The sequence below is a fragment of the Neolamprologus multifasciatus genome, chromosome 3, assembly GCF_963576455.1.
Source record: "Neolamprologus multifasciatus chromosome 3, fNeoMul1.2, whole genome shotgun sequence".
Lineage (NCBI taxonomy): Eukaryota > Metazoa > Chordata > Actinopteri > Cichliformes > Cichlidae > Neolamprologus > Neolamprologus multifasciatus.
This window is the reverse complement of record NC_140441.1, coordinates 40626733-40649530: the sequence shown is the minus strand read 5'-3', so window position 1 is coordinate 40649530 and position 22798 is coordinate 40626733. Positions and strand designations below refer to the sequence as shown.

General features: G+C 39.0%; 1 protein-coding gene and 1 long non-coding RNA gene across 3 annotated transcripts in view; one reads left to right on the top strand and one right to left on the bottom strand.

Moving 5' to 3' along the window:
- LOC146523192 (uncharacterized) overlaps positions 1-22798 on the top strand; it is a 123609-nt gene that overhangs the window by 4463 nt on the left and 96348 nt on the right. The gene's annotated exons all lie outside the window — the stretch shown is intronic.
- LOC146523197 (up-regulator of cell proliferation-like) lies at positions 750-18057 on the bottom strand. Of its 2 annotated transcripts, XM_085144591.1 has the most exons (4): positions 17980-18057; positions 10647-10705; positions 8010-8094; positions 750-6172 (listed from the first exon to the last, which is right to left on the bottom strand). In XM_085144591.1, the coding sequence occupies exons 2-4, from the start codon at positions 10650-10652 to the stop codon at positions 1503-1505; spliced, it is 4761 nt and encodes a 1586-aa protein (XP_085000717.1). In that variant the 5' UTR covers positions 10653-10705; positions 17980-18057; the 3' UTR covers positions 750-1502. The 2 variants fall into 2 exon arrangements, with proteins under 2 accessions (XP_085000717.1, XP_085000727.1); XM_085144601.1 differs by lacking the exons at positions 10647-10705; positions 17980-18057 and adding an exon at positions 8728-10631.

The following is a 22798-nucleotide window of genomic DNA, read 5'->3' as shown; positions in this document are numbered from 1 at the left end:
TTAAGTGTGCCATATTTTCCCAAAAACACGGTAATAACGACGGCCCGCTAGCACGCTCTAACAAAAATAGTGCTTTGTTGTGTATCTGACGGACGAAAGCTAAACCACTTCCACACCAATGAAGTTGCAGCATTTTTACAAACCAATTATGGTTCATCCGTTTCATTCAACAATCCACTTTTGCCCTTCTCATTCTCCGTCGCTGCCGTGCTTTTTCCTCCATGTGCATATGAAAAGAAAGGCACTGCGCATGCGTGTTTTTATCCATATTCTATCGCGATATTTCATTGTCTTATCATTGCCCGACATTATACCGGTATTACCATGAACGGTATGATATGACCCAGCCCTGGTTCTGACAATATGAGGCATGCTTTCAGGAAATGTGTGTAATAAAATTGGGAAAAACTGTAATGTCAAAAAACATTTTCAGTGAAGACAGCTTCCTATATCAACCCCTCTAAAAATCCCCTTTTCTTAAGGGTAATGTAGAACATGATTTCTCACTCTCTCTGTCTCTAAAAAAATCAGAGACAGTAGCAGTAGGAGTAGAAGTAGTAGCAGTATTAGTATTAATATTGTGCATCACACAGGCTTGAAGAGTGGTCACTCTCCTGACGTGCAAATGGTGAAAACATGTCACATACACATGTCACAGTCTTAATTGCAAATTAAACATGTTGATAGCTAAAATATCTTTAAAAAAGAAGTTTAAAATTTTGGCACAGACAGAGTTTATTAATATCACAATGGAGAAATTCACATATTACAGCAGCACAAGGATCAGCAAGAAAAAATGAATCAGAAATATATTAGAAAAATACAAAAATAAATAAATCGCAAAAATAGTAAAATAGTTATTTCTAATAATCTCCTTGTAAAATGGTTGTTATTTACAGCAGATACACTCAGAGAATTTTGGCCAGTCAGTATAAAGCTGACTGTAATTCCTGATCAGTTCATGCACTAATTTTAAATGCAGTGTGAGAACGCATTAGACTTTAAAGCCTTTAGCTCCCCCATTCTCACTGCCCTCTGTTGTTACAAATGCACCGGTTTAATTAAGACTAAACTTGCCACATTATGAAATATCATTATTTTATGATATTTATAAAAATGATGACTGTCATAAACCTTTATTACCTCCTCTGTCATGGTCATAAATCATTGATTTGACATAAAGTAGGAGGTATCTCTAAACCATCTTGGCTTACAAAGAAGCTTACAGACTGTTGACAGCCAAATGTTGCAGAACCCAACCCAAACTCAAATAAAATTGTTTGAAGTCCGAGATATTATTTTTCTTTTTCTTCTTTTTCTTCTTCTGTTTTCCTATTGTACCAGTTTCACAGGAAGACCAAAGCATCCTACAGTATGGGCAGTAATAATATCCAACTTTGGCATATATTATTTGGAGGCTTCCTTTTATAGCAATAAACCAAAATGAATTCACATTATGTCCTCTGTACACTAGAAGAACAGGAAGAAGGATATAAATTGCTTTACCTGATGTTAAATGATTTTTTGAGGCTTTTTTCTGCCTGACCTTTTGTGATTTGTTTCCAGGGAGCAGGAATATCAGCAGGTACTGCATTAAATTTTTCGGCAAAATTATTGTTGTACTTTGCCATCACATATTTCCAGTAGTCTGACGCCTCAAGGCTCACATCTGGAGGGATATTCCAGTCTGGGTAAATGTCCCTGTAACTCTTGTAAGGGTGATATTCATGGTATGTAGCACTGCAGCGAAAATGTTGGTCACTCATTACAAGAAAAGAGCATATGTCAGTGACAAGTTTTTGTGTATTTGGCCAACTGAAACCTCCGAGACCTCGAGGCCGATGCATTGAAGCAAAGTGCTCAGTATGACCTCCTCCTCCAGCATCACAGGGAGCTCTGCAGAATGGACACTGTTTGCCACAACCAACCAGTTTGTTGAAAAGCTCATTCTGGGGCTGCACATGGAGATGCTGTAGTTTCATTTCAATGTTTACATTTTTAAACTTCATTCTCAGATCTTGTGCAATGTCATTGACAGACACTGTTAGCCAATCAGCAAACTGTTTCTTGTCAGCATTGTTCAGTATGTTCAGAAAAGCACCAAGATCATCCTGGGAAAGGACCAGTTTATGACCAAGTTCTTCACAAATATCTTCAACAAATGTCTTCAAATCATCACTCTTTCCTGTTTTTGCCTTGTTGATGGCATCATTTATGCTTCTGATACATGATTGAAGATGCCTGTCCTCAAAATCAGATATTGTGGACACAGTTGAGAAATGCTCCACTATTTGGTTTAGTATCCATGTCTTGACATAATTCTCATATGAGCAAATATAGCTCACATAGTTTTGAAAATCATCCTTTGAAAGTAAATCCAGTAAAACTGAATACTGGAAGGACATTCGTGTGCTGAACTGCTCACATGTCAGCATTTCACCAGTGATATCAGGTCCCAGGAACAAACTGATAAAGTCTTCAACAGCAGGCTTCAAACATTGGTTGGTGAATTTATCTGCCTTCTTCTGACACTGGTCTCTTTCATGGAACACATCAATGAAATCGTCACGAAACTTTTCCTTGTATTTAATCAGACATCTGTGGGGATCATTTTCTTGGATGAAATCTTCGTGCATTTTCTGAAACTCTCTGGCTGCAAATCCACAGATGTGCTGTTTCAGAGAAACGTCAAACTCAGTGTCTGTCTTAACATCTTGATTGTTTTGTAATTTCTCATCAATGATGTGTAGGATCTCCTGGATGTAAGTATCTGAGTAGTTGTTTTTTCTTTTCACTTTTTCTCTCACAAACTGAGAGCAAACATTGATGATGCTGTCAGCCAATTGTTGTACAGCCATTGTGTGATCATGAATGATGAACCACTTCCTGGGTTTGTGTTTACATCGGTTGTAGAATCCTTCAGGTGTATATTTGAAAGGCTCTTTTCCACAATCTTGCAGAGTTTTTTGACTTAATAATTCACATGCATGACTCCCCCTGTGTGAGAGATTTATTCTCAGGCAGTGAGATACGCTGGTGAAGATATTTGTTGTCTTTTGTTCAGAAAAAGAAAGTTTCTTCAGAGTTTCACTCCACATCTTGTGAAATTCTTTGTCCAGCTCTTCATCACTCATCTGGACGTTTTTCTTTCTGCACTTATTTATCAACACATGAACTGCCTTTTCAATCTCTTTTTTAAGGTTCTCTTTGATTTTATCAATTTCTGCCATCCCCTCTCTGATTTCTGCTGCTGCTGTGAGTTGATTAAAAACAGATCTCTCCATTTCTTTTCTAAGGCTCTTTGCATTGTTTGAGAATTCCTCTTTGTATCCTTCAACCAGATAAACATGACCCTCTGTTTGCTTGAAATACTGTGTCAGATTTTCTAGAAGCTTTGTCTCCCATGTGGACTGCACTGTGGAGGCTTCACTCTTCAAACATGTGAGAAATTTTCTCATGTCTGAAGATTCAGATTTTACAGCAATTGTACCAAAATTGGAAATTCTTGTTTCTGCATTTGTTACCCAGGTGTACATTTCTTTTTTGAATTCCCACTCCCATTTGTTGAATTCTGTGCAGAGTCTCATGTATCCATCAGCTACGAGGCTGTTTCTGAAGCTGAAGATGAATTTTTCATGCTTTACTGCAGTCCACAGACTTGTCATCCACTCTTTAAACTCAGAGATATTATTAGCAGATGACTCACAGTTTCCCAGCAGTTGGATGATGTGTTTCTTGAGCTCATATACAGCCTCACTGTAGCCTGCATGGACTTGTGCCATTGGTGGGTTTCCATCCCAGAGTCCAGGAATGTACCAGTTCCCAGTGTCTGGACTGTACTCCATCACATCAGTGAAGCTCTTGTTCTCCTCTTTCTTTTCCATTTTGGCTGCTGCCTGGGTCATCTCATTCAACTGTTCCAGGAGCAGTTTCCTGTCTCGTAAGTTCTTCTCATGGGCTGAAACATCGGACACATTCTGGTGAACGAACACACATTTAGGCTTTTTGCCCACCTCCTTCATCCTGAGAAAAGCATGCACAACTGTTTGTAAGATGTCCTTCATTTCAGCTGAATTCTCCATTGCAATATTAACAATGGTGATGTCACTCAGCCCCACAACAAGTGTAGCAAGCTCATTGTCGTGCTCATAGCTGTTTTCCAGTTGTGCAAGTTCTGGTGACTTTAAGCCCTCAGTGTCAATGATCAGCATGAAGTCACAGTTTAGGACTTTTTTCATGTCTTCATCAATTTTGATGAGCAACATAAAGGCCCCTCGAGTACATCGACCACTGCTGACTGCAAACTGCACTCCAAACATGGTGTTAAGGAGAGTGGACTTTCCTGTGCTCTGAACTCCAAGAACTGTGACTACACGTATCTTTCTGTTTGGAGACACCAAGTCACTGAGCTGAGAGAGAACATCAGTCACCCATCTGAGAGGGATGTTGGATGCATCTCCATCCACAAGCTCAAGAGGAAATCCATCAAGCAACAACTCTGCACACAGTTTGGGCAGATGCTGCAGCTGTTGACGTGCTGGATCTGTTTGTGGAAGGGACAGTGAGGCTTCATAGATCTGACCCATTTCACGGAAGAAGTGTTCAGTCCCCAGTGAGCTGTTGGAAATTTGTCTGTCAATTTCTTTGATCTCCTCTTTGTTTTCAGAGTTCTTGCATTTTTTTTCATATTTCATCCGAAGTTCAGACAGTTTTGTACGAGACAGGTTATCCAGGTTCATTCGCATCCATTTCAAGAAATAAAACCTCTCTGTTCCTGGGCTTGATAATGCATTGATGAAACATGTCATAGCTGTCGACATGTCATAAGAGTTCTGCCTTTTCCGCAGTTCTTTTCTGTCTTCCTGAAGTTGACTTTTGTAATCTTCTATATTTCCAGAGCCAACTTTTCGAAGGCGAAATTCTTCTTTCTCTAAGCAGGTCAGTTCTTTCCATATTTCTCCTTGCCGAGGAAGGTGATCTTCTTTGTATTTAAGGATGTCTTGAATTTCTGCAGTGATGGCTTCAGCATTTATCTTTGCAATCTGGCACTCTGGAGAGTCTTCATCAACCAGGATTCCCAGTTCATGGGCAATGTCTGCCATCTGCTCTATTGTCACCTTCATCTTTGAGTTTTCAACTACATCTGTGATTGTTTTTCTCAGATCTTTTACCAAGTCTTCATCATTTTTACTTTTTGTCTTAATAATTATGTTGTTTTTAGTCAAGCCCAACTTGGTTGCTACTTCTTTTAAAGCATCTTTACTTAAGCGCTTGCTCTCATAGTTACCCACTAAGCACACCTCTGTCTTATGCTTTTGGTTGCTAAGTAGACTGCACTTAGAGAAATCCAAATGGTCAAAAAAGACAAAAACTGCTGCAGATGTCTGACACAGAAAGGAGTATTGTGCTTCAAATAAGGCAATGTCCCCATGAAGGTTAGCTACAGCCACTGGCTCACTGAAAATATCAATGTTTGCTTTTCCACAAGGAAGATACCAAGTAATTTCAGTCAGTCCGTTGGATATTCTTCTTGGACTGTCACCACACTCCATGTTGCGATGAACAAAGGTGTCATGGTACTGCTGAGAATTGCTCAGAAGCTTATTGAGAATCTCTGACTTGGACAAGGAGCACTCACCCAGTCTGACAAAAGAGATCATTGGAAGTTCAGAGAGAACAATTCTGTCTTCAATGAAGCCCTTGGACTCTGACAGAGACTGAGGTCTGTACTTTTTAACAATGTCTCTCATGGCCCACAGCATGAATGTGCACTGATTGGTGTCACAATTTGGAAGCAGCAGAGGAACAGAGAACTGACACATGGACATTTTTAGTGCTATTTCCTGCTGTAGGAAACCATCAGAACACAGAAAGAGAGCAGTGATAATGTCCAGGGGGTTTAGCATATCATCTGCGTCTGGGCTCTTAAACAGATCATCAAAATCTAAGTTTGAATCCTGTGATTCATCATCAGAATCTGATTTCACATTTCTAGCTGTCACATTAACCATCATCAGTTTCTTTAGAAAACACCATGGAAGGTCTGAGTTACTCTTGACAGGTTGATCAGTGATGGTCTTCTCATTAATCTCAAGTATTCTGCCAAGTGTTAGCTTCTCTCCGTAGTACTGTTCAATGTCCAGATCCTTCATTAAGTTTTCCAGCTTTGTCACTGTGAAAATAAACACAGAACAGAACATATAGAACAGGGTCATTACTTTTGGTTTAACATTTGAGGGACGTTATTATTACACGTCACAACGAGCTTTCAAACATCAAACTAATATGAACCTAAACAGTACCACAAGCAAGGCAGTTTATTAACTGCCATGGAATGACGGATGAAAAGAGATGAAAGAGGCAAAACTGTGTGCCAAAATCAGAGGTTGAAGTGGTCAGTGGTTCTTTTTGTTTTTTTGGCACAGCAGTGGAACAAGAGCAGATGTCCATAAGTTGTGGAACACTATGTCAAAAGTTTGCACACAACTTCTCATTTAATGTTTTTTCTTTATTACTTATATTTTAGATTCATCAAAATACCCTCCCTTTGTTTTTATTACTGGTTTGCACAATCTTGGCACTCTCTCGATGAGCTTCATGAGATCGTCACCAGAAATGTTTTTTTGTTGGCCCCTTAGCCTTCCCTCTGCAGTCCATCTCCATCTCATCCCACTTTATCCTCTTTCCTACTCATTTTTTTGTTTATAAGCAAACTCACCTTCTACAACAGATGCAACAGAAAATAGAGCTATTTTTTATTTTCCTTCTTTTTCTCTGATTCAAGCTGAGTACATTGATTAGTATAAAATCTTAGACTGAAATAACATTTGTATTCCCATCTACTATTATTTTTTTCTGACATTAAGTCTCTTCTCATATTTGTTTCTCAGGTAGAGCAATGATTTTCCTGGTTCCAACTACAAAAAATTCCACTACAGCGGTGTTCTTTACATCTCACAGATCATGGTTCAATGAAGAATTATCACCCATTTTTCATTTAAAAAAAGTATTTTAAAACTTTTTTTAAAATGTACTTTGGAAGGACCTTCAAACAAATACAATAATTTTTCATGATATTGATTTTTTTAATTATTTTTTTATTTTATATTTTACAATACTTGTTTACTTATTTTACTTTTTTAATGGAATAATTTTTCAGATCTCTCTCCCATTGCACAGCACTTGTCTCTCAATCATCAAATCGTATTACTCTGGAAAAAGTACAAAGTCTCCAGAGACACTATGGCAAAAACAAAATATGCCTCTGCGTCCCACAGACTGGCTGTTAATTCATCCATTGACTTATGGACCCAAGCCAGCACGAGAACCCCAAATATCCATTCTTCCAATTCTCTCCCAAAAAACACCATCTTTTTAGATTAGTCATTCGAGAATGATTTTCTGTATTGAGTTGGGCATGAACAGCTTAAAAGCTGACTGATGTCTGTCACACGAGTCACTGCCATTCATGCTGGCCCTGGCATTGTTTTTATTATATTTTTGTGCAGACAGTTTTGCCTGATGTGTATTTGAGGATGATGACCACTATATTCCACCATTTTCAGATGTGATTGTCTTGCTTGGAGGGATATGGATAGCAGTTTCCTTATTTGGTTTAGAATCATTAGATTCAGAATTAACCTCAAGATGGTCTTCATCTTCAGACACATGTTCCTCCTCTATGATCAAAGCTGAGTTCCAGAGCCTCCAGGGCTGTCAACTGTTTATGTCTGCTGTGTGTTTGTGCTCGGAGTCTCACAATTTCAAAGAAACGAGCAGTGTTGGGTCAAATTGACCAGCGCATGTGTTGATTACAGTTTTAAAGCCAAGTATAACACATTTCAAATTCAAAAATACTTGAGACACTGAAGCTGTACTTCAACTTTTACTAGAGTATTTTTTAACACTAGTATCTGTACTTCTACTTAAGTTCAGAATGTCTGTACTTTTTTAAGTATTTTGTGGTTTGCTCCATTTTCCAACAGCTATGACTCGCCTCTTTTGCTTACCTTTGTTTCCAGATGTCTCAACAGACTGGCCTTTGAGGTCGTCCATTTCATCAGAGCCTGAATAATGTCCTCTGGTCTCACGATTCTGTGTGTGGAGCAGTTCATGTAGTTAGTCTCAGTTGTTGTTAATGGAAAAAATCATTTTGCTTAAAGCTGCAAGCTGGCAACACGTCAGTTTGTGCAGTTCTGCAGAACAAACAAATTGTATAAAGCTGATTATTAACACCCATATAACACCAGGCTGAACATGGTGTTGAGAGAAGGATGTTACGTTTAATAAATGCGGTTCACCTTTCGCAGCCTCGCTGTTTCACTGATTTTGTTTGTGCAATTTTGCATGCTTTTTTTTTTTTTTTTTTTAAACAGTGGATAATGTTCTGTGTCCTGATTGATTGACAATGGTCTACAGCCAATCTCCTCCGTACCGTATCTCCTGTACAGTACAGAATGAGTTCAGCTTGTCAAATTTACATAAATCTTCAATCGCTAGCAGTGTGACTCTGAAGGGCTGTACTGTATGTTTATAAGTATTAAACAATGTCGACAAAATGTTTTGCACCGTCGAAGGCACCTGCAGTAGCACCCAAAAGGCAGAGGAAGATGCTAACCATCGCACAAAAAGTTGGACTTCTGGACATGCTAAAGGAAGGTAGAAGTTACCGTATTTTTCAAATTATAAGTGAAACAAAACAGTCAGATAAGTCAAACTTTACTCAACTGATTCTTCTTGCTTCCTCCATTGATTCAATAATGTTGAATTCTCTGGCAGCTATTTCCATGTTCTGGACCTGAAAACAGGCTTTGATCTTTGGTTTCATTCTACAGGGTGGGCCATTTATATGGATACATCAAACTTATTGGTAATGTCACAAGAAAAACAATGGTGTGCTTGGTTTCAATGTAACTTTATTCTTTCATGAGTTATTTACAAGTTTCTCTTTGTTCACAGCCATTGACATGTCGAAGAGGTTAACACGTGAGGAGTGGATCGAAATTGTGTTGATATCTGGTGAACGCAGTAACCGGGTCATTGCAGCAGATTTCAATGCAAGACACCCTATGAGACCAACCATCTCCCATGCTACAGTTGGCAAACTGCTTGCTAAGTTTCGTGAAACTGGTTCAGTGTTGGATTTGCCAAAATGTGGACGCAAGAAAACTGCCACTAATGAAGAAACATCAGTGGCTGTCCTAGCTTCATTCAGCAAGAGCCCACAGCGTAGCACTCGCCACATGTCACTGGAGAGTGGCATTAGTCGAACATCCCTTCGGCGGATATTAGCTACTCACAAATGGCACCCTTACAAACTCCAGCTACTGTAGCATCTCAACGAGGATGACCAAGGTCGGCGCACAGAATTTGCAGAATGGGCAAAACAAAAATTGGAACAGGACCCTCAGTTCATGCAGAAGATTTTGTTCAGTGATGAGGCAAACTTTTATGTGAATGGTGGAGTTAACAAACAAAACCACCGCTATTGGTCTGACACTAACCCACATTGGATGTATCCCTCCAAGACTGTTGGAACAACAGAAGTGATGGTTTGGTGTGGTATATGGGGTACGATAGTGGGTCCATTCTTCATCAATGGAAACCTCAAGGCCACTGGATATTTGAAATTGCTACATGATGATGTGTTTCCCTCTTTATGCACTGAAGCTGGCACGTTCCCTGAGTTTTTCCAGCAAGATGGTGCACCACCACATTATGGGTGCCAGGTCCAAGCATTACTAGATGAACAGTTTCCTGGAAAGTGGATTGGTCGTCGTGGGCCAGTTGAATGGCCCCCAAGGTCTCCCGATCTGACACCCTCAGACTTTTATCTTTGGGGTCATCTGAAGGCAATTGTCTATGGTGTGAAGATACGAGATGTGCAGCCCCTAAAACTACGGATACTGGATGCCTATGCTGGCATTTCTCCTGTGGTGTTGCTATCAGTGTGTGAAAAGTGGGAGAAGAGGTTTGCATTGACAATCCAACACAATGGGCAGCACATTGAACACATTTTATAAGTGGTCAGAAACTTGTAAATAACTCATGAAAGAATAAAGTTATGTTGAAACCAAGCACACCATTGTTTTTCTTGTGACATTACCAATAAGTTTGATGTGTCACATGGCCCTCTTCCTATTGAAAAAACAAAAGTTGTATCCAAGATGGCCGACTTCTAAATGGCCACCATGGTCACCACCCATCTTGAGGAGTTTGCCCCCTCACATATACTAATGTGCCACAAACAGGACTTTAATATCACCAACCATTCCCATTTTTATTACGGTGTATGCATATAAATGGCCCACCCTGTATAATACTTGACTTATTTTTCTACGAAGGTTTGAACTTTGAGGGTGTTTAAACAAGAGAGAAAAGTGTGAAATTGTTCATGCCTGTCTGAGAAAAGTGTATAAAGTGTGCAGTGAGGGGTTTTACAGCCTTAAAACATCAATAATGATTGTAAAAAATAAAGCTGGCTACTTCGCGGATTTCACCTATCGTGGGTTTATTTTTAGAACGTAGCTCCCGCGATAAATGAGGGACCGCTGTATTTTTAAAAATACATCAAATACATCAAAATACAATTACCCTACACATATTATCTTACATGCACTTATTTAATGATGCACAACATATCTTACCTCCATTGTGGGTGCAGACTGTCATCCAACTGTTGTTCTAAATTACTCAGGCTCCATCTCTGAAAGTGATGAGAGACAGGTCTAAGTCTGTATACTCCATGGACTATATTGCATTTTACAGAATTCAAGCTTTACAAAAAAATTCAATATGTTTATAACTTCACCAGATATAAGAACATCAAGGCTTTTCTTATTCTTTTTGCTTTGCAGGAAAGCCTACAATATAATTCAGCTTAGTGAAGTACCTGCTTGTTCCTTTATCCAACTTGTACACTAAAAATTTATCAAGTACAATGCAACCCAAAAAGGTAGTTTACCTCCAAAATAATATGGAACCCTTTAGAACATAGTATAAAATAAAGTATAAAATATGAAAGTAGGAAAAAACAACATGTCCAGAAGTGGGAAGTAAAAGTATAAATACTTCATTACTGGACTTAAATATGATTTTCAGACATCCGCATTTTACTTAACAATAAAATAACATAAAAGACAATCCTACTGATGTAGCAATCACTGTTGCTTACCTCACATGCCGACATGGAAATTTAATACTTAGCTGTAATGCCTCATTTCATTTTAGAGATTTTTTTAACAGATGCTGGATGTGATGACATGATGTATGCTGATGAAATTATGCTTTATGTATCATAAAATGTCCTGCAAAACAAATTGAAGTAACTAACTTTATGTTATTCAAAAGTTGCATTTAAATAACAGACAGTACAGGCTAAAGTGGTTAGCTTGCAGTACTGTGATAATGATTACAGAGATGCAGAATATATGTGATGCCCACAGTTAGTGTTAAATTACACTAAGAGTAGCAGACATCAATATAAATTTAACCTGATGTCTTTACTAGTTTTATACTATGTAGAGGGTAGAAAGTAGCCATGACATGGCACTCACAATAGAAATAATTGCGACTTATTTCTGAATGATTCGTTTCCCACACTGTTACCACAACACCAGATTTTAGGGTTTCCCCATACTAGGGTTGGGCAATATGTAAAAATTTTCCAAAAGACAATCTTAAGTCCAATAATCGACGATGGGTGATATATTCGCGCATGCGCAGACTTGGGTCGGGTGCATCCTTCGTGGCCCACCATATCCCTGAATTCATACCGCGGCCCAGTTTCCAACAATGGCGGCAGCTAATTAGTTTTAATGTTACTCTTATTACTCTTTCTGGGTCACAAAATAAATTAAGATATTTTCAGGCGAGAATGTAGCTGTGTAAACTTCAAATATCTACTCTGTTTATCAAGACATCACATATTTGCAAACGTACTCCGACGTGTTCAGAGACACATAGGCATAAGCGAGGTACTATTTTTTTTTAGCCACGAGTTCATAGTAGCTCGTTGCTGCAGCGTTGTTCGCTCCCCACCTACGTAGGAGGCGGGCCTCTAATCCATTTGATTGGTTTATGCTGTGAAGGGCTCTATTTGACTGGTCAAATGTGTCAAGGGGTTTCTTTGTTTGGTAAATTCTTTAAAGCACGTGTGTAAACATTTTAGGGTACTCAATTATCGCAGTTTACGCCGTGTTTTGCGATGGGCCCATCGCACAGGCTGATATCGCGATGACAATAAATTTTCGATTTATTGTGCAGGTCTAGCTGGGTATCGTCACTGATTTCTATAATCCATCTGATTCCGATTCACAAGGTCTGATTCGAATCAATTTTGCCTCAGACAGTCAGAAATATTATAATTCTGATCATTTATTAGCACTGACACTTGTGAGATTTATCAGAGTTGTAAACACCACAGAAGATGTCTTTGTGTTAAAGTAACTGAGGATAAAACACAGAAAAACATGAAGGAGATTTTCCTGGCCTGGCTTCTTATAGCAGATAACCTTAAAATATTCTGCAGTGAAGAAAAACTGAAGAAAACCATGAATCAACATATGAACATTACCTGATGCTGCTGAAGTGAAGCAGAGCAAAGTTACAGAGGTTTGATTAGAGACAGCCAAGCGTTTTGCAATTTCACATAATTTTAAAAAGTTTAAATTTCTTCAGTATTGAACAGCAGAAATGAGGCTTTTTTGTCCGAGGTCATTTAAGTTAAGTTAAGTTAGAAAGAAAGAAAGAAAGAAAGAAAGAAAGAAAGAAAGAGGCCGACAGCGCTGTAAACAAGGTGGGTAGTAAGCAAACAAATAATGCAGAAAACAGAGATCTGGGATGGGAAACTGTTTAGAAAAATGGTTCATTTCTCGAAGCCAACACAGTCCTATTTAGTGCCCTCTGGTGGCCAAACATATGAAGAGCAGCTTGACTCTACAACTTTTTTTAGTCTTTCCAGCTTCAAACCAATGACTGTAGAAAACAGTTTTCTACAGTCATTGCTTCAAACAGTCTCAAGGAGGCAGTATTATTTCCGGGTTATGGGGACTACACCTCCGGTGTTATTTAACGAAGAAACCGCTGTACATGCTCTCGGCCATGATATAAAGAAACTTTTTGATTTGAAGTTGTCCTTTGAAGGTGAGTTTTCTTTACAGAGGAATTGCTCTGTTTTGACGCTTCATACTAAATTAGACGGTTAGCTTATCTGAGTCATAGCACTGCTGTGTAGGGTTAGCCCTCCTGTGATATTATCGAGTCGATGCAAGAGGACTGCATAGGCTAGAATAGAATTCAACTTTACTGTCATTGCACATGTCACAAGTACAAGGCAACGAAATGCGGTTTGCATCCATCCAGAATGTGCTTTAGACATAATATAGGTATATTACAAAATATATATTAGCAATAATATAGATATATTACAGAAAAGGGTCTGTTATAGGTATGAGGGTACAAAAATATGGGTCTATTATGGGTATGCTACAATGTACACAGTATGAGGGTATGTTATGAATAAGCTATAACTATAAGTATGTACAGGCTGTAGTGAGTGTACAGGCTATGAACAGGATATAAATATGAAATATGAAGCTATACAGAAATATGAAATATAAAAAAACTATACAGAAATATTAAATATAAGCTATACAGAAATATGATATGAACTATGCAAGTTAACCGTTTGTAGAATTATAATTATTGCATTGTACAGAATGATTGTCTATACAGCATTTACAGTAGTGCAGTTTAGATTATAGAGATATGTGGATAATCTCTACAAAACTACTAATATATATATATATATATATATATATATATATATATATACACACATACAGTGGGGCAAAAAAGTATTTAGTCAGCCACCGATTGTGCAAGTCCCCCCACTTAAAATGATGACAGAGGTCAGTAATTTGCACCAGAGGTACACTTCAATTGTGAGAGACAGAATGTGAAAAAAAAATCCATGAATTCACATGGTAGGATTTGTAAAGAATTTATTCGTAAATCAGGGTGGAAAATAAGTATTTGGTCAATAACAAAAATACAACTCAATACTTTGTAACATAACCTTTGTTGGCAATAACAGAGGTCAAACGTTTACTATAGGTCTTTACCAGGTTTGCACACACAGTAGCTGGTATTTTGGCCCATTCCTCCATGCAGATCTTCTCAAGAGCAGTGATGTTTTGGGGCTGTCGCAGAGCAACACGGACTTTCAACTCCCGCCACAGATTTTCTATGGGGTTGAGGTCTGGAGACTGGCTAGGCCACTCCAGGACTTTCAAATGCTTCTTACGGAGCCACTCCTTTGTTGCCCGGGCGGTGTGTTTTGGATCATTGTCATGTTGGAAGACCCAGCCTCGTTTCATCTTCAAAGTTCTCACTGATGGAAGGAGGTTTTGGCTCAAAATCTCACGATACTTGGCCCCATTCATTCTGTCCTTAACACGGATCAGTCGTCCTGTCCCCTTGGCAGAAAAACAGCTCCATAGCATGATGTTTCCACCCCCATGCTTCACAGTAGGTATGGTGTTCTTGGGATGCAACTCAGTATTCTTCTTCCTCCAAACACGACGAGTTGAGTTTATACCAAAAAGTTCTACTTTGGTTTCATCTGACCACATGACATTCTCCCAATCCTCTGCTGTATCATCCATGTGCTCTCTGGCAAACTTCAGACGGGCCTGGACATGCACTGGCTTCAGCAGCGGAACACGTCTGGCACTGCGGGATTTGATTCCCTGCCGTTGTAGTGTGTTACTGATGGTGACCTTTGTTACTTTGGTCCCAGCTCTCTGCAGGTCATTCACCAGGTCCCCCCGTGTGGTTCTGGGATCTTTGCTCACCGTTCTCATGATCATTTTGACCCCACGGGATGAGATCTTGCGTGGAGCCCCAGATCGAGGGAGATTATCAGTGGTCTTGTATGTCTTCCATTTTCTGATGATTGCTCCCACAGTTGATTTTTTCACACCAAGCTGCTTGCCTATTGTAGATTCACTCTTCCCAGTCTGGTGCAGGTCTACAATTCTTTTCCTGGTGTCCTTCGAAAGCTCTTTGGTCTTGGCCATGGCGGAGTTTGGAGTCTGACTGGTTGAGGCTGTGGACAGGTGTCTTTTATACAGATGATGAGGTCAAACAGGTGCTATTCATACAGGTAACGAGTGGGGGACAGAAAAGCTTCTTACAGAAGACGTTACAGGTCTGTGAGAGCCAGGGATTTTCCTTGTTTGAGGTGACCAAATACTTATTTTCCACCCTGATTTACGAATAAATTCTTTACAAATCCTACCATGTGAATTCATGGATTTTTTTTTCACATTCTGTCTCTCACAGTTGAAGTGTACCTCTGGTGCAAATTACTGACCTCTGTCATCATTTTAAGTGGGGGAACTTGCACAATCGGTGGCTGACTAAATACTTTTTTGCCCCACTGTATATATATATATATATATATATATATAAAACTACTGCGCTCTGCATCTAAAAATTCACTTTAAGCTACACTACCATTCAAATGTTTTAGAACACCCCAGTTGTTCCAGTTTTTTATTGAAAATTATGCAGTTTAATGTCTCACAGCACTCTGAAATGAAAGCATAGTACAAATAAGTAATTGGAGTTAAAAAAAATAAATAATCATGGAGTCAATTTATAGACCAAAATGTATTCTAAACTTCTTACTTTTCAAAGTAGCCACTTTTGGCTCAAATAACAGCTGAACTCACCCATGGCATTCTTTCTACAATAGAAATAAAATATTCTTCAGAAGGTTCTTTCCATATCTGTTGCAGAAGTTTCCATAAATGTGTGGCACTTGTAGGTTGCTTTGCTTTCACTCTTTTGTCCAGTTCATCTTTTAAATCTGGAGACTCATGTTTTCAGGGTTACCATCTTGGTCTTTTTTCCTGAGGTAGTTCTGGCATAACTTGAACTTGTTTCTGAGTGTCTGTTGATAGTGAAGGAAGCTGTACTCACTGACAACTTGACTTTCTCTGCAATTTCTCTGTAGGGAAGACCTACATTTTTAAGTGTTATGATGGTCTGTCTCTTTTGTATTGCCCTTTTCCCCACCATTTTTGTAGCAACACACTACTTTCTGCAGTGCAGTACTGTTCAACTGATGCTCACAAGTGTGTTCCAACACTGCTTTTATGCAGACACACGGGGTTGTAAGTAATCCAGAAAAGCTGGAACCCCAGTAGGAATTAGCAGCACCAGCTTTCAAGGCTTGATCAACTTCCACTGCTGCAGAACAGCTTTAAATTGTTAATGCATTTTGTGTTCTCTGAAAAAGACCTTTTTGTATAATTCTGAAATGTAAATTATTTTTCAGTTTTGTGTAACCTTACTTTTTTTTAACCTCTGGCAGCTCACCACTTACATTTGTACCATTTCAAGCTATTCATTGGACTTGAACAACTTGAATTGCAATAAATAACTGGAAAAATTGGGGTGATCCAAAACCGGTAGTGTATATTTAATCCCATTTTAAAATCTGTAATTAATTTAACTGTACAATCATATATTTTAGAAATGCTCATCTTGTACAAAATATCATCTCATGATAAAATGACTGATTACTACAAGTTATTGTTCAATGCTCTGCACAGATATGAGGTCCTTTAGATTTTATTCTGAGATAAGAATAAATTCCGCATGACCTCTTGGCTGCTGTACTGTCCACCCCAGTATGTCCTCCATCCCTCAGACGGGCCCTGCACACACAGACTCCAGCTCACCTGCTGCCTCCCTCCTACAGACAACAAGTTTAGAAATTTAGATGACCCTTCAGAGGAAACAGAGTAAGACCAACTGATTAATTTCGTTTGTAATTTTGTGTAATCTATGACTTTAATTCTTTATGGTTTTCTTTGTCAGCATAAACTTAAAACTAATTTACTGTGCACTGTGCACTGTACACTGTGCATTGTTACCTTCTTGTTACCAGTCTGACAGGTTTGAGTATCGGTGAAACTGCAGATCTCCTGAGATTTACATGATAGCCTGTGGGGATCAGTGGGGATGCATCAGTGCAGACTGGTTAAACTACTTGGAGCTGACAGTATATGTTAATTTAGGAATTGCTTGAAAAATACATTATGCCCTATGGGCCAGTGTTTGCTAGTATACCTAACTGTGTACTTCATGTAATGCTCTTATGTGTGTATATGCAACTAGATATAGTCCTAATTTTTGTCCCAGTTTCGTTGTTTACGCTATGAGTAATGAGAGTTACTCTGGATAGTAAATAGACCAGTTTTCTACTGCCAGTTCTACTCTATGCACTCTAAGTGTTTTACACATTTTCTCTCATTCACCCATCTCTGATGCACTTTAACCTCATGTTATAAGGTTAATGCAATTGGAATTTTATAACCACTTTATGAGCTGCCTTTGCACTGTGTGAAAGCCACTTTTCATGTGTAGGTACACATATTGAGAGACAAAAAAGAGTGGTTACTGCCTTCATGTATTTTGCAAAATGGTTGAGATCAACCTAAAAAAATGCGCATAAAGAAACATAATAGCAACAACTTGGACTCTGTTGCTGTGTTAGTGATAGCCTAATCTGTGAGAGCAATTGCATAATTTCCTGGTAATTCCATAATTTTTTCACTTATGAAGATATTGAAATTGATTCTGATCATCAGAATCATAATTAAAGAAGAATATAAACATTTAAAAAAAATAACATGTGAGCATGGTTCACAAAGTTTGAAAATCCTGAAAAGCTGAGTTAATAATTAAAATCAAAATAGCAGCCTGTCTGAGCTACTGACTTTTGTTCTTCCTGGTAATGATGATAATGATGATGATTATGATTAAATTATTAGATTATTAAAATTAAATAATTTCCCCTAGGGATCAATAAAGGATTCTGGTTCTGATAATAATAATAATAATAATAACAACAACAACAACAACAATGATAAAATCACTTGTTCAATAACAACAAAAAGCACCTACCCTTGAAGAGGATATTAGTCTGAGGGGGAAAAGGTATCTGTAAAGAAGTCCCCCTATCACTGTTATAAAGATGTTATATATTTAGCAATCTGAATGTCAATGCTGTGCTGCAGTTCTGATCACTCCTTTTCTACTCTTGGGTGAATACTTTCACTTTTGGTATCATGGTCATATGATTGCCAGCTTTGTTGCTGTGACGTAGAAGACACAATAATCGTCCCTTTTAAAGCCACAAACCAAATGTTTGAGCACACAATTGCCCTATAAATGGAAATTTGAAACTGTGGTATGCACAGAAGCCCAGTAACAGGACACTGCTCTTTTCAGACCTGGAAGGCCGTTCCTCCCAACCACGCCACTCCAGGTCCCACTGTCATTGCCCACATGAGCCCTAAAGTCTCCCAGTAGGTTGAAAGATTCCCCAAGTGGCACACCATCAAGCACCCCTCCCAGGGACTCCAAGAAGGCAGGTTAGGGGGGGGGGGTGTTATGAAAAGGAAAAGAAAAACAGTATTTTCTGACGGGGCGCCCACACAAACGCAAAACAGGAGATGAAGCATAGTGAATAAGTTTCCAAACCAACTTCATTCTAAGCCAAGGACTAGAAAATCTGGTGAAGCATGTCTTCCATTTGGCTTCACCTGCACAAGTGCCAAGTTCTCCCCTGCAGAATTGGTTTTCCCTTCATCAGGAGCACGTGCTGGGCTCTCCAAATCACTGACAAACAGTATCCCACATTCTTGATTTGTAGTTCACAAACACTTGTTGTAATAACTAACTACTCCTGACATTTCTTTATACAGTAAAGTTACAGTGGGATACAAATAATATCAGGCTGATACTGCCACAATTTGTTCCCTCGGTTCAAATCACGGACAAACAGGATCCCACAGTTGTTTATGTTTTTGAACCCATTTTATACAGAAAAGCATTTTTTGAAAAATGTATTGATAGCAATGTTGAATATTATTACACAGGAAAAAATAACTGCACGTAAAATAATCACACCGTGACCCTCTGCCCTTCTAAATGGAGGGACAGTAACTGCGTGTGTATGTGTAACATTTTTCTCATTGAATGTAAACAAAACCAAGGAGATGATCGTTGACTTCAAGAACACTCGCTCCACCTACACACCACTCAGCATCCACTGTTCCACGTATAGCTCGTTAACAGCATTAAGTTCCTGGGATTTCACATCTCAGACCACCTCACCTGGACCACCAGCACCATAGAAAGCGTCCTGACCAGCTGCATCTCCGTGTGGTTCGGCAACTGCAAAGTTGGCGATCTCAGCCAGCTACAACTGATTGTTAAAGCAGCTGCCAAGATCATCTCTCCCTCTGTTATAGAACATTTTCCACAGGCGCTGAATCAGAAAAGCCTCCTGCATCATGCTTGACCCCTCACACCCCTCACTTGGACTCTTTTCTCTCCTTCCATCCGGCAGATGCTATTGTAGCATCGGGGCCCGATCCTCCAGACTACGAAATAGCTTTTTTTTTAGCCCACAAGCCATCAGACTTTTGAACTCACTTCCAGCTCACCCACTCCCCCCCCCACCACCACCACCACCACCACCACCACACACACACACACCCACACAAACTGTTAACTGGCTCTACTGCACTCCACATACCACTGCCTTTGTAATGCAGATGCTCCTCTATGGACAATCCTTACTCTCAAGAATTCTGCTCATGTTCATATAACCTGTTCCATTAGTCACTTACTTTAAGCATCATACTGTAAATTGTAAATTTTAAATCGTTATTGACCCATTTACCCCTAGTCCTAAAGTGTATATTTTCTTATTATTCTTATATTTGTTTGGGTTTTTTTGCACCGATGTAACTGGAGCCTCGTCGTCTCGACTCTCTATATACTGAACTGTATACAGCAGAGATGACATTAAAGTCTACTTTGACTTGAACTCACCAAAGCTAACTCCAGGCTGAGACAGGAGACTGGTTCCAAAGCTCAAGCAGTGCATTGTGGTAAGTCCAACTATATCTAACCGGTACCTCTCAACCTCACGCAGTAACTCAGGCTCCTTTCCCACCAGAGAAGTAACATTCCATGTCCCAATCACTAGTCTCAGTAGCAAGGGATCGGTCCGACAGGGGCCAAGCACACAATGGAACCCACCCCATGCATAATATCAATAGAGAAATTTTCACATTTATTGAAGTACTTTGATGAATTTAGAATGCAAGGCTGTTTAACACCCATCACATTTTGAAGTCTGGGATTTGCCTCCATTTTTTGGCAATATTCAGTATGAAGTGCTTGAGTTCGCATGATGGTGGGGCAAAAAAGTATTTAGTCAGCCACCAACTGTGCAAGTTCTCCCACTTAAAAAGATGAGAGTGCCCTGTAATTTTCATCATAGGTATACCTCAACTATGAGAGACAAAATGAGGGGAAAAAATTCAGAAAATCACATTGTCTGATTTTTAAAGAATTTATTTGCAAATTATAGTGGAAAATAAGTACTTGGTCTCCTACAAACAAGCAAGATTTCTGGCTCTCACAGACCTGAAACTTCTTCTGTGAGAGGCTCCTGTGTCCTCCACTCATTACCTGTATAAATCGCACTTGTTTGAACTCATTATCAGTATAAAAGACACCTGTCCACAACCTCAAACAGTCACACTGCAAACTCCACTATGGCCAAGACCAAAGAGCTGTCAAAGGACACCAGAAACAAAACTGTAGACCTGCACCAGGCTGGGAAGGCTTAATGGTAATGTATTTGTATAGCGCTTTACATAGTCCCTAAGAACCCCAAAGCGCTTTACACGTTCAGTCATCCACCCATTCACACACTGGTGATGGCAAGATACATTGTAACCACAGTAGCCCTGGAGCGCATTGACAGAGGCGAGGTTGCCGGACAGTGGCGCCACCGGGCCCTCTAACCACCACCAGTAGGCAGCGGGTGAAGTGTCTTGCCCAAGGACACAACGACCGAGACTGTCTGAGTTGGGGCTCGAACCGGCAACCTTCCGATTACAAGACGAACTGCCAACTCTTGAGCCACAATCGCCCCATCTGCAATAGGTAAGCAAGTTTGTACATGCTTTGGAGTACGTGTTTTGGAGTTTGTACTTGCTTTGTCTCCAGAACACAGAAAGAGAGCAGTGATTATGTCAAGAGGGTTCAGCTTGTCATCTGTCTTTGTACTGTTAAATAGATTTTCAAAGGATAACTTTGCATTCCCTGATGTATTGTCACTGCATGAATGACAAACTGAGGTATATGTCACATTCCTTGCTATCACATTAACCATCAAGAGTTTCCTTAGAAAATACCAAGGGAGGTCTGATTTCTGATTCCCGGGTTCATCAATAAGAGTCTTCTCATCAATCTCAAGTATTTTTCTGAGTTGTATCTTTTTTCTGTAGTACTGCTCCAAGCCCAGATCTTCCAATAATCTCGCCAGCTGTGTCTCTGTGGGTAAAAAGATGGTTGTTATTTCTGGAAAAACAACCAATTCAGCTACACTGGGATTGGTTTTATGTAGTTTTTGTCTATTATATTTGAACACTCAAAGCGCTTTATACAACATGCCTTGTAAACACATATTTATATAAGCAGTGTTTTCTATACCTAAATGCATTCTGTCAAATCTTCACACTCTAATGAACACAACAGAGAGCAACTTGGGTTTTATATTATGGTTTAATATACTCTTTAAACCATCAATCAAGTACTTGCTGAAATATGTGGAATACATTTATTATATATATAATTATAAACTTCAGGGTTAATTTCACAGACGAAAGTAAGAATTAGAATAATTTCACATTTCCACAAACACACTTTTATTAAAGTAGCATGATCTAACTGAGGTGTGGAAGACAAAACATTTATAGCATTCAGGTCTCTTGTATTGAATACTTTTATTGTTTTTATAATATTATTGTTATTATTTTATAACAGGATTATGATAAAGAGCAGCTCCACATTGAATATTATTCAAGATGACCGGCTGATGGGGAAGAAAAGTAATTAAAGGGATTTTGGTTTTTGGTGCCAGACAGGCTGGTCTGAATATTTCATAAACTGCTGATCGGTCTTGATTTCTGCTGTGTCATTTAGATGTTAGGGTCAGAACTTAGCACAAAATGACATGAAAGCCTGGATCCATCCTGCCTTGTATCAACAGTTCATGCTGCTGTTGCTGATGTACTTTATCACTGAGGACCATCTGAGCAGTTATTTAAATGCTGTTGCCTGTCTGAGTGTTGCTGCTGACCATCTCCACCCCTTTATGAGCACAGTGCACCCACCTTCAGACAGATGTTTCTAGCAGGATAAAGTTCCATGTCCCAAAGTTTAAATCATCTCAAACTGGTATAATGAACATTAAAAGGAGTTCACTGAACTTAAATGGCCTCCACAGCCATCAGATCTCAAAACAACAGAGTTCCTGTAAAAGTCTGCAGCAACTGTGTGATGCTTTGCTATTTAACTCACTGACCTACTCATTACCCATCATGTCATGACTCATTACACTGCAGGGGTAATGTTTCTGCCATTTTCTGAGTGTAATTTTACTAATTATTTTATTTTTAAGATTTAAGACTTTGCAGCTGTGGACAGTCTTCACAGTCTCACATGAAAAGTTCTTAAAAACTTAAAGACTGGAAACAAAAAGATCAAAAGAGGAAAAGGTTCTTTACTGTCCAGAGATGTCTGAGAGACAGAAGAGTTTATTCCACTCTGACAGTTATATTATTATTATTATTATTATTATTATTATTATTATTATTATTATTATTATTATTATTATTATTATTATTATTTGATTTGA

Bases quoted from the DNA above. Each gene is read 5' to 3' on its own strand.
- LOC146523197 (XM_085144591.1), bottom strand. The intron at 6,173-8,009 runs GTAAGCAAAAGA...TTATTTTCACAG, and splicing joins TGAGACATCTGGAAACAAAG to TGACAAAGCTGGAAAACTTA.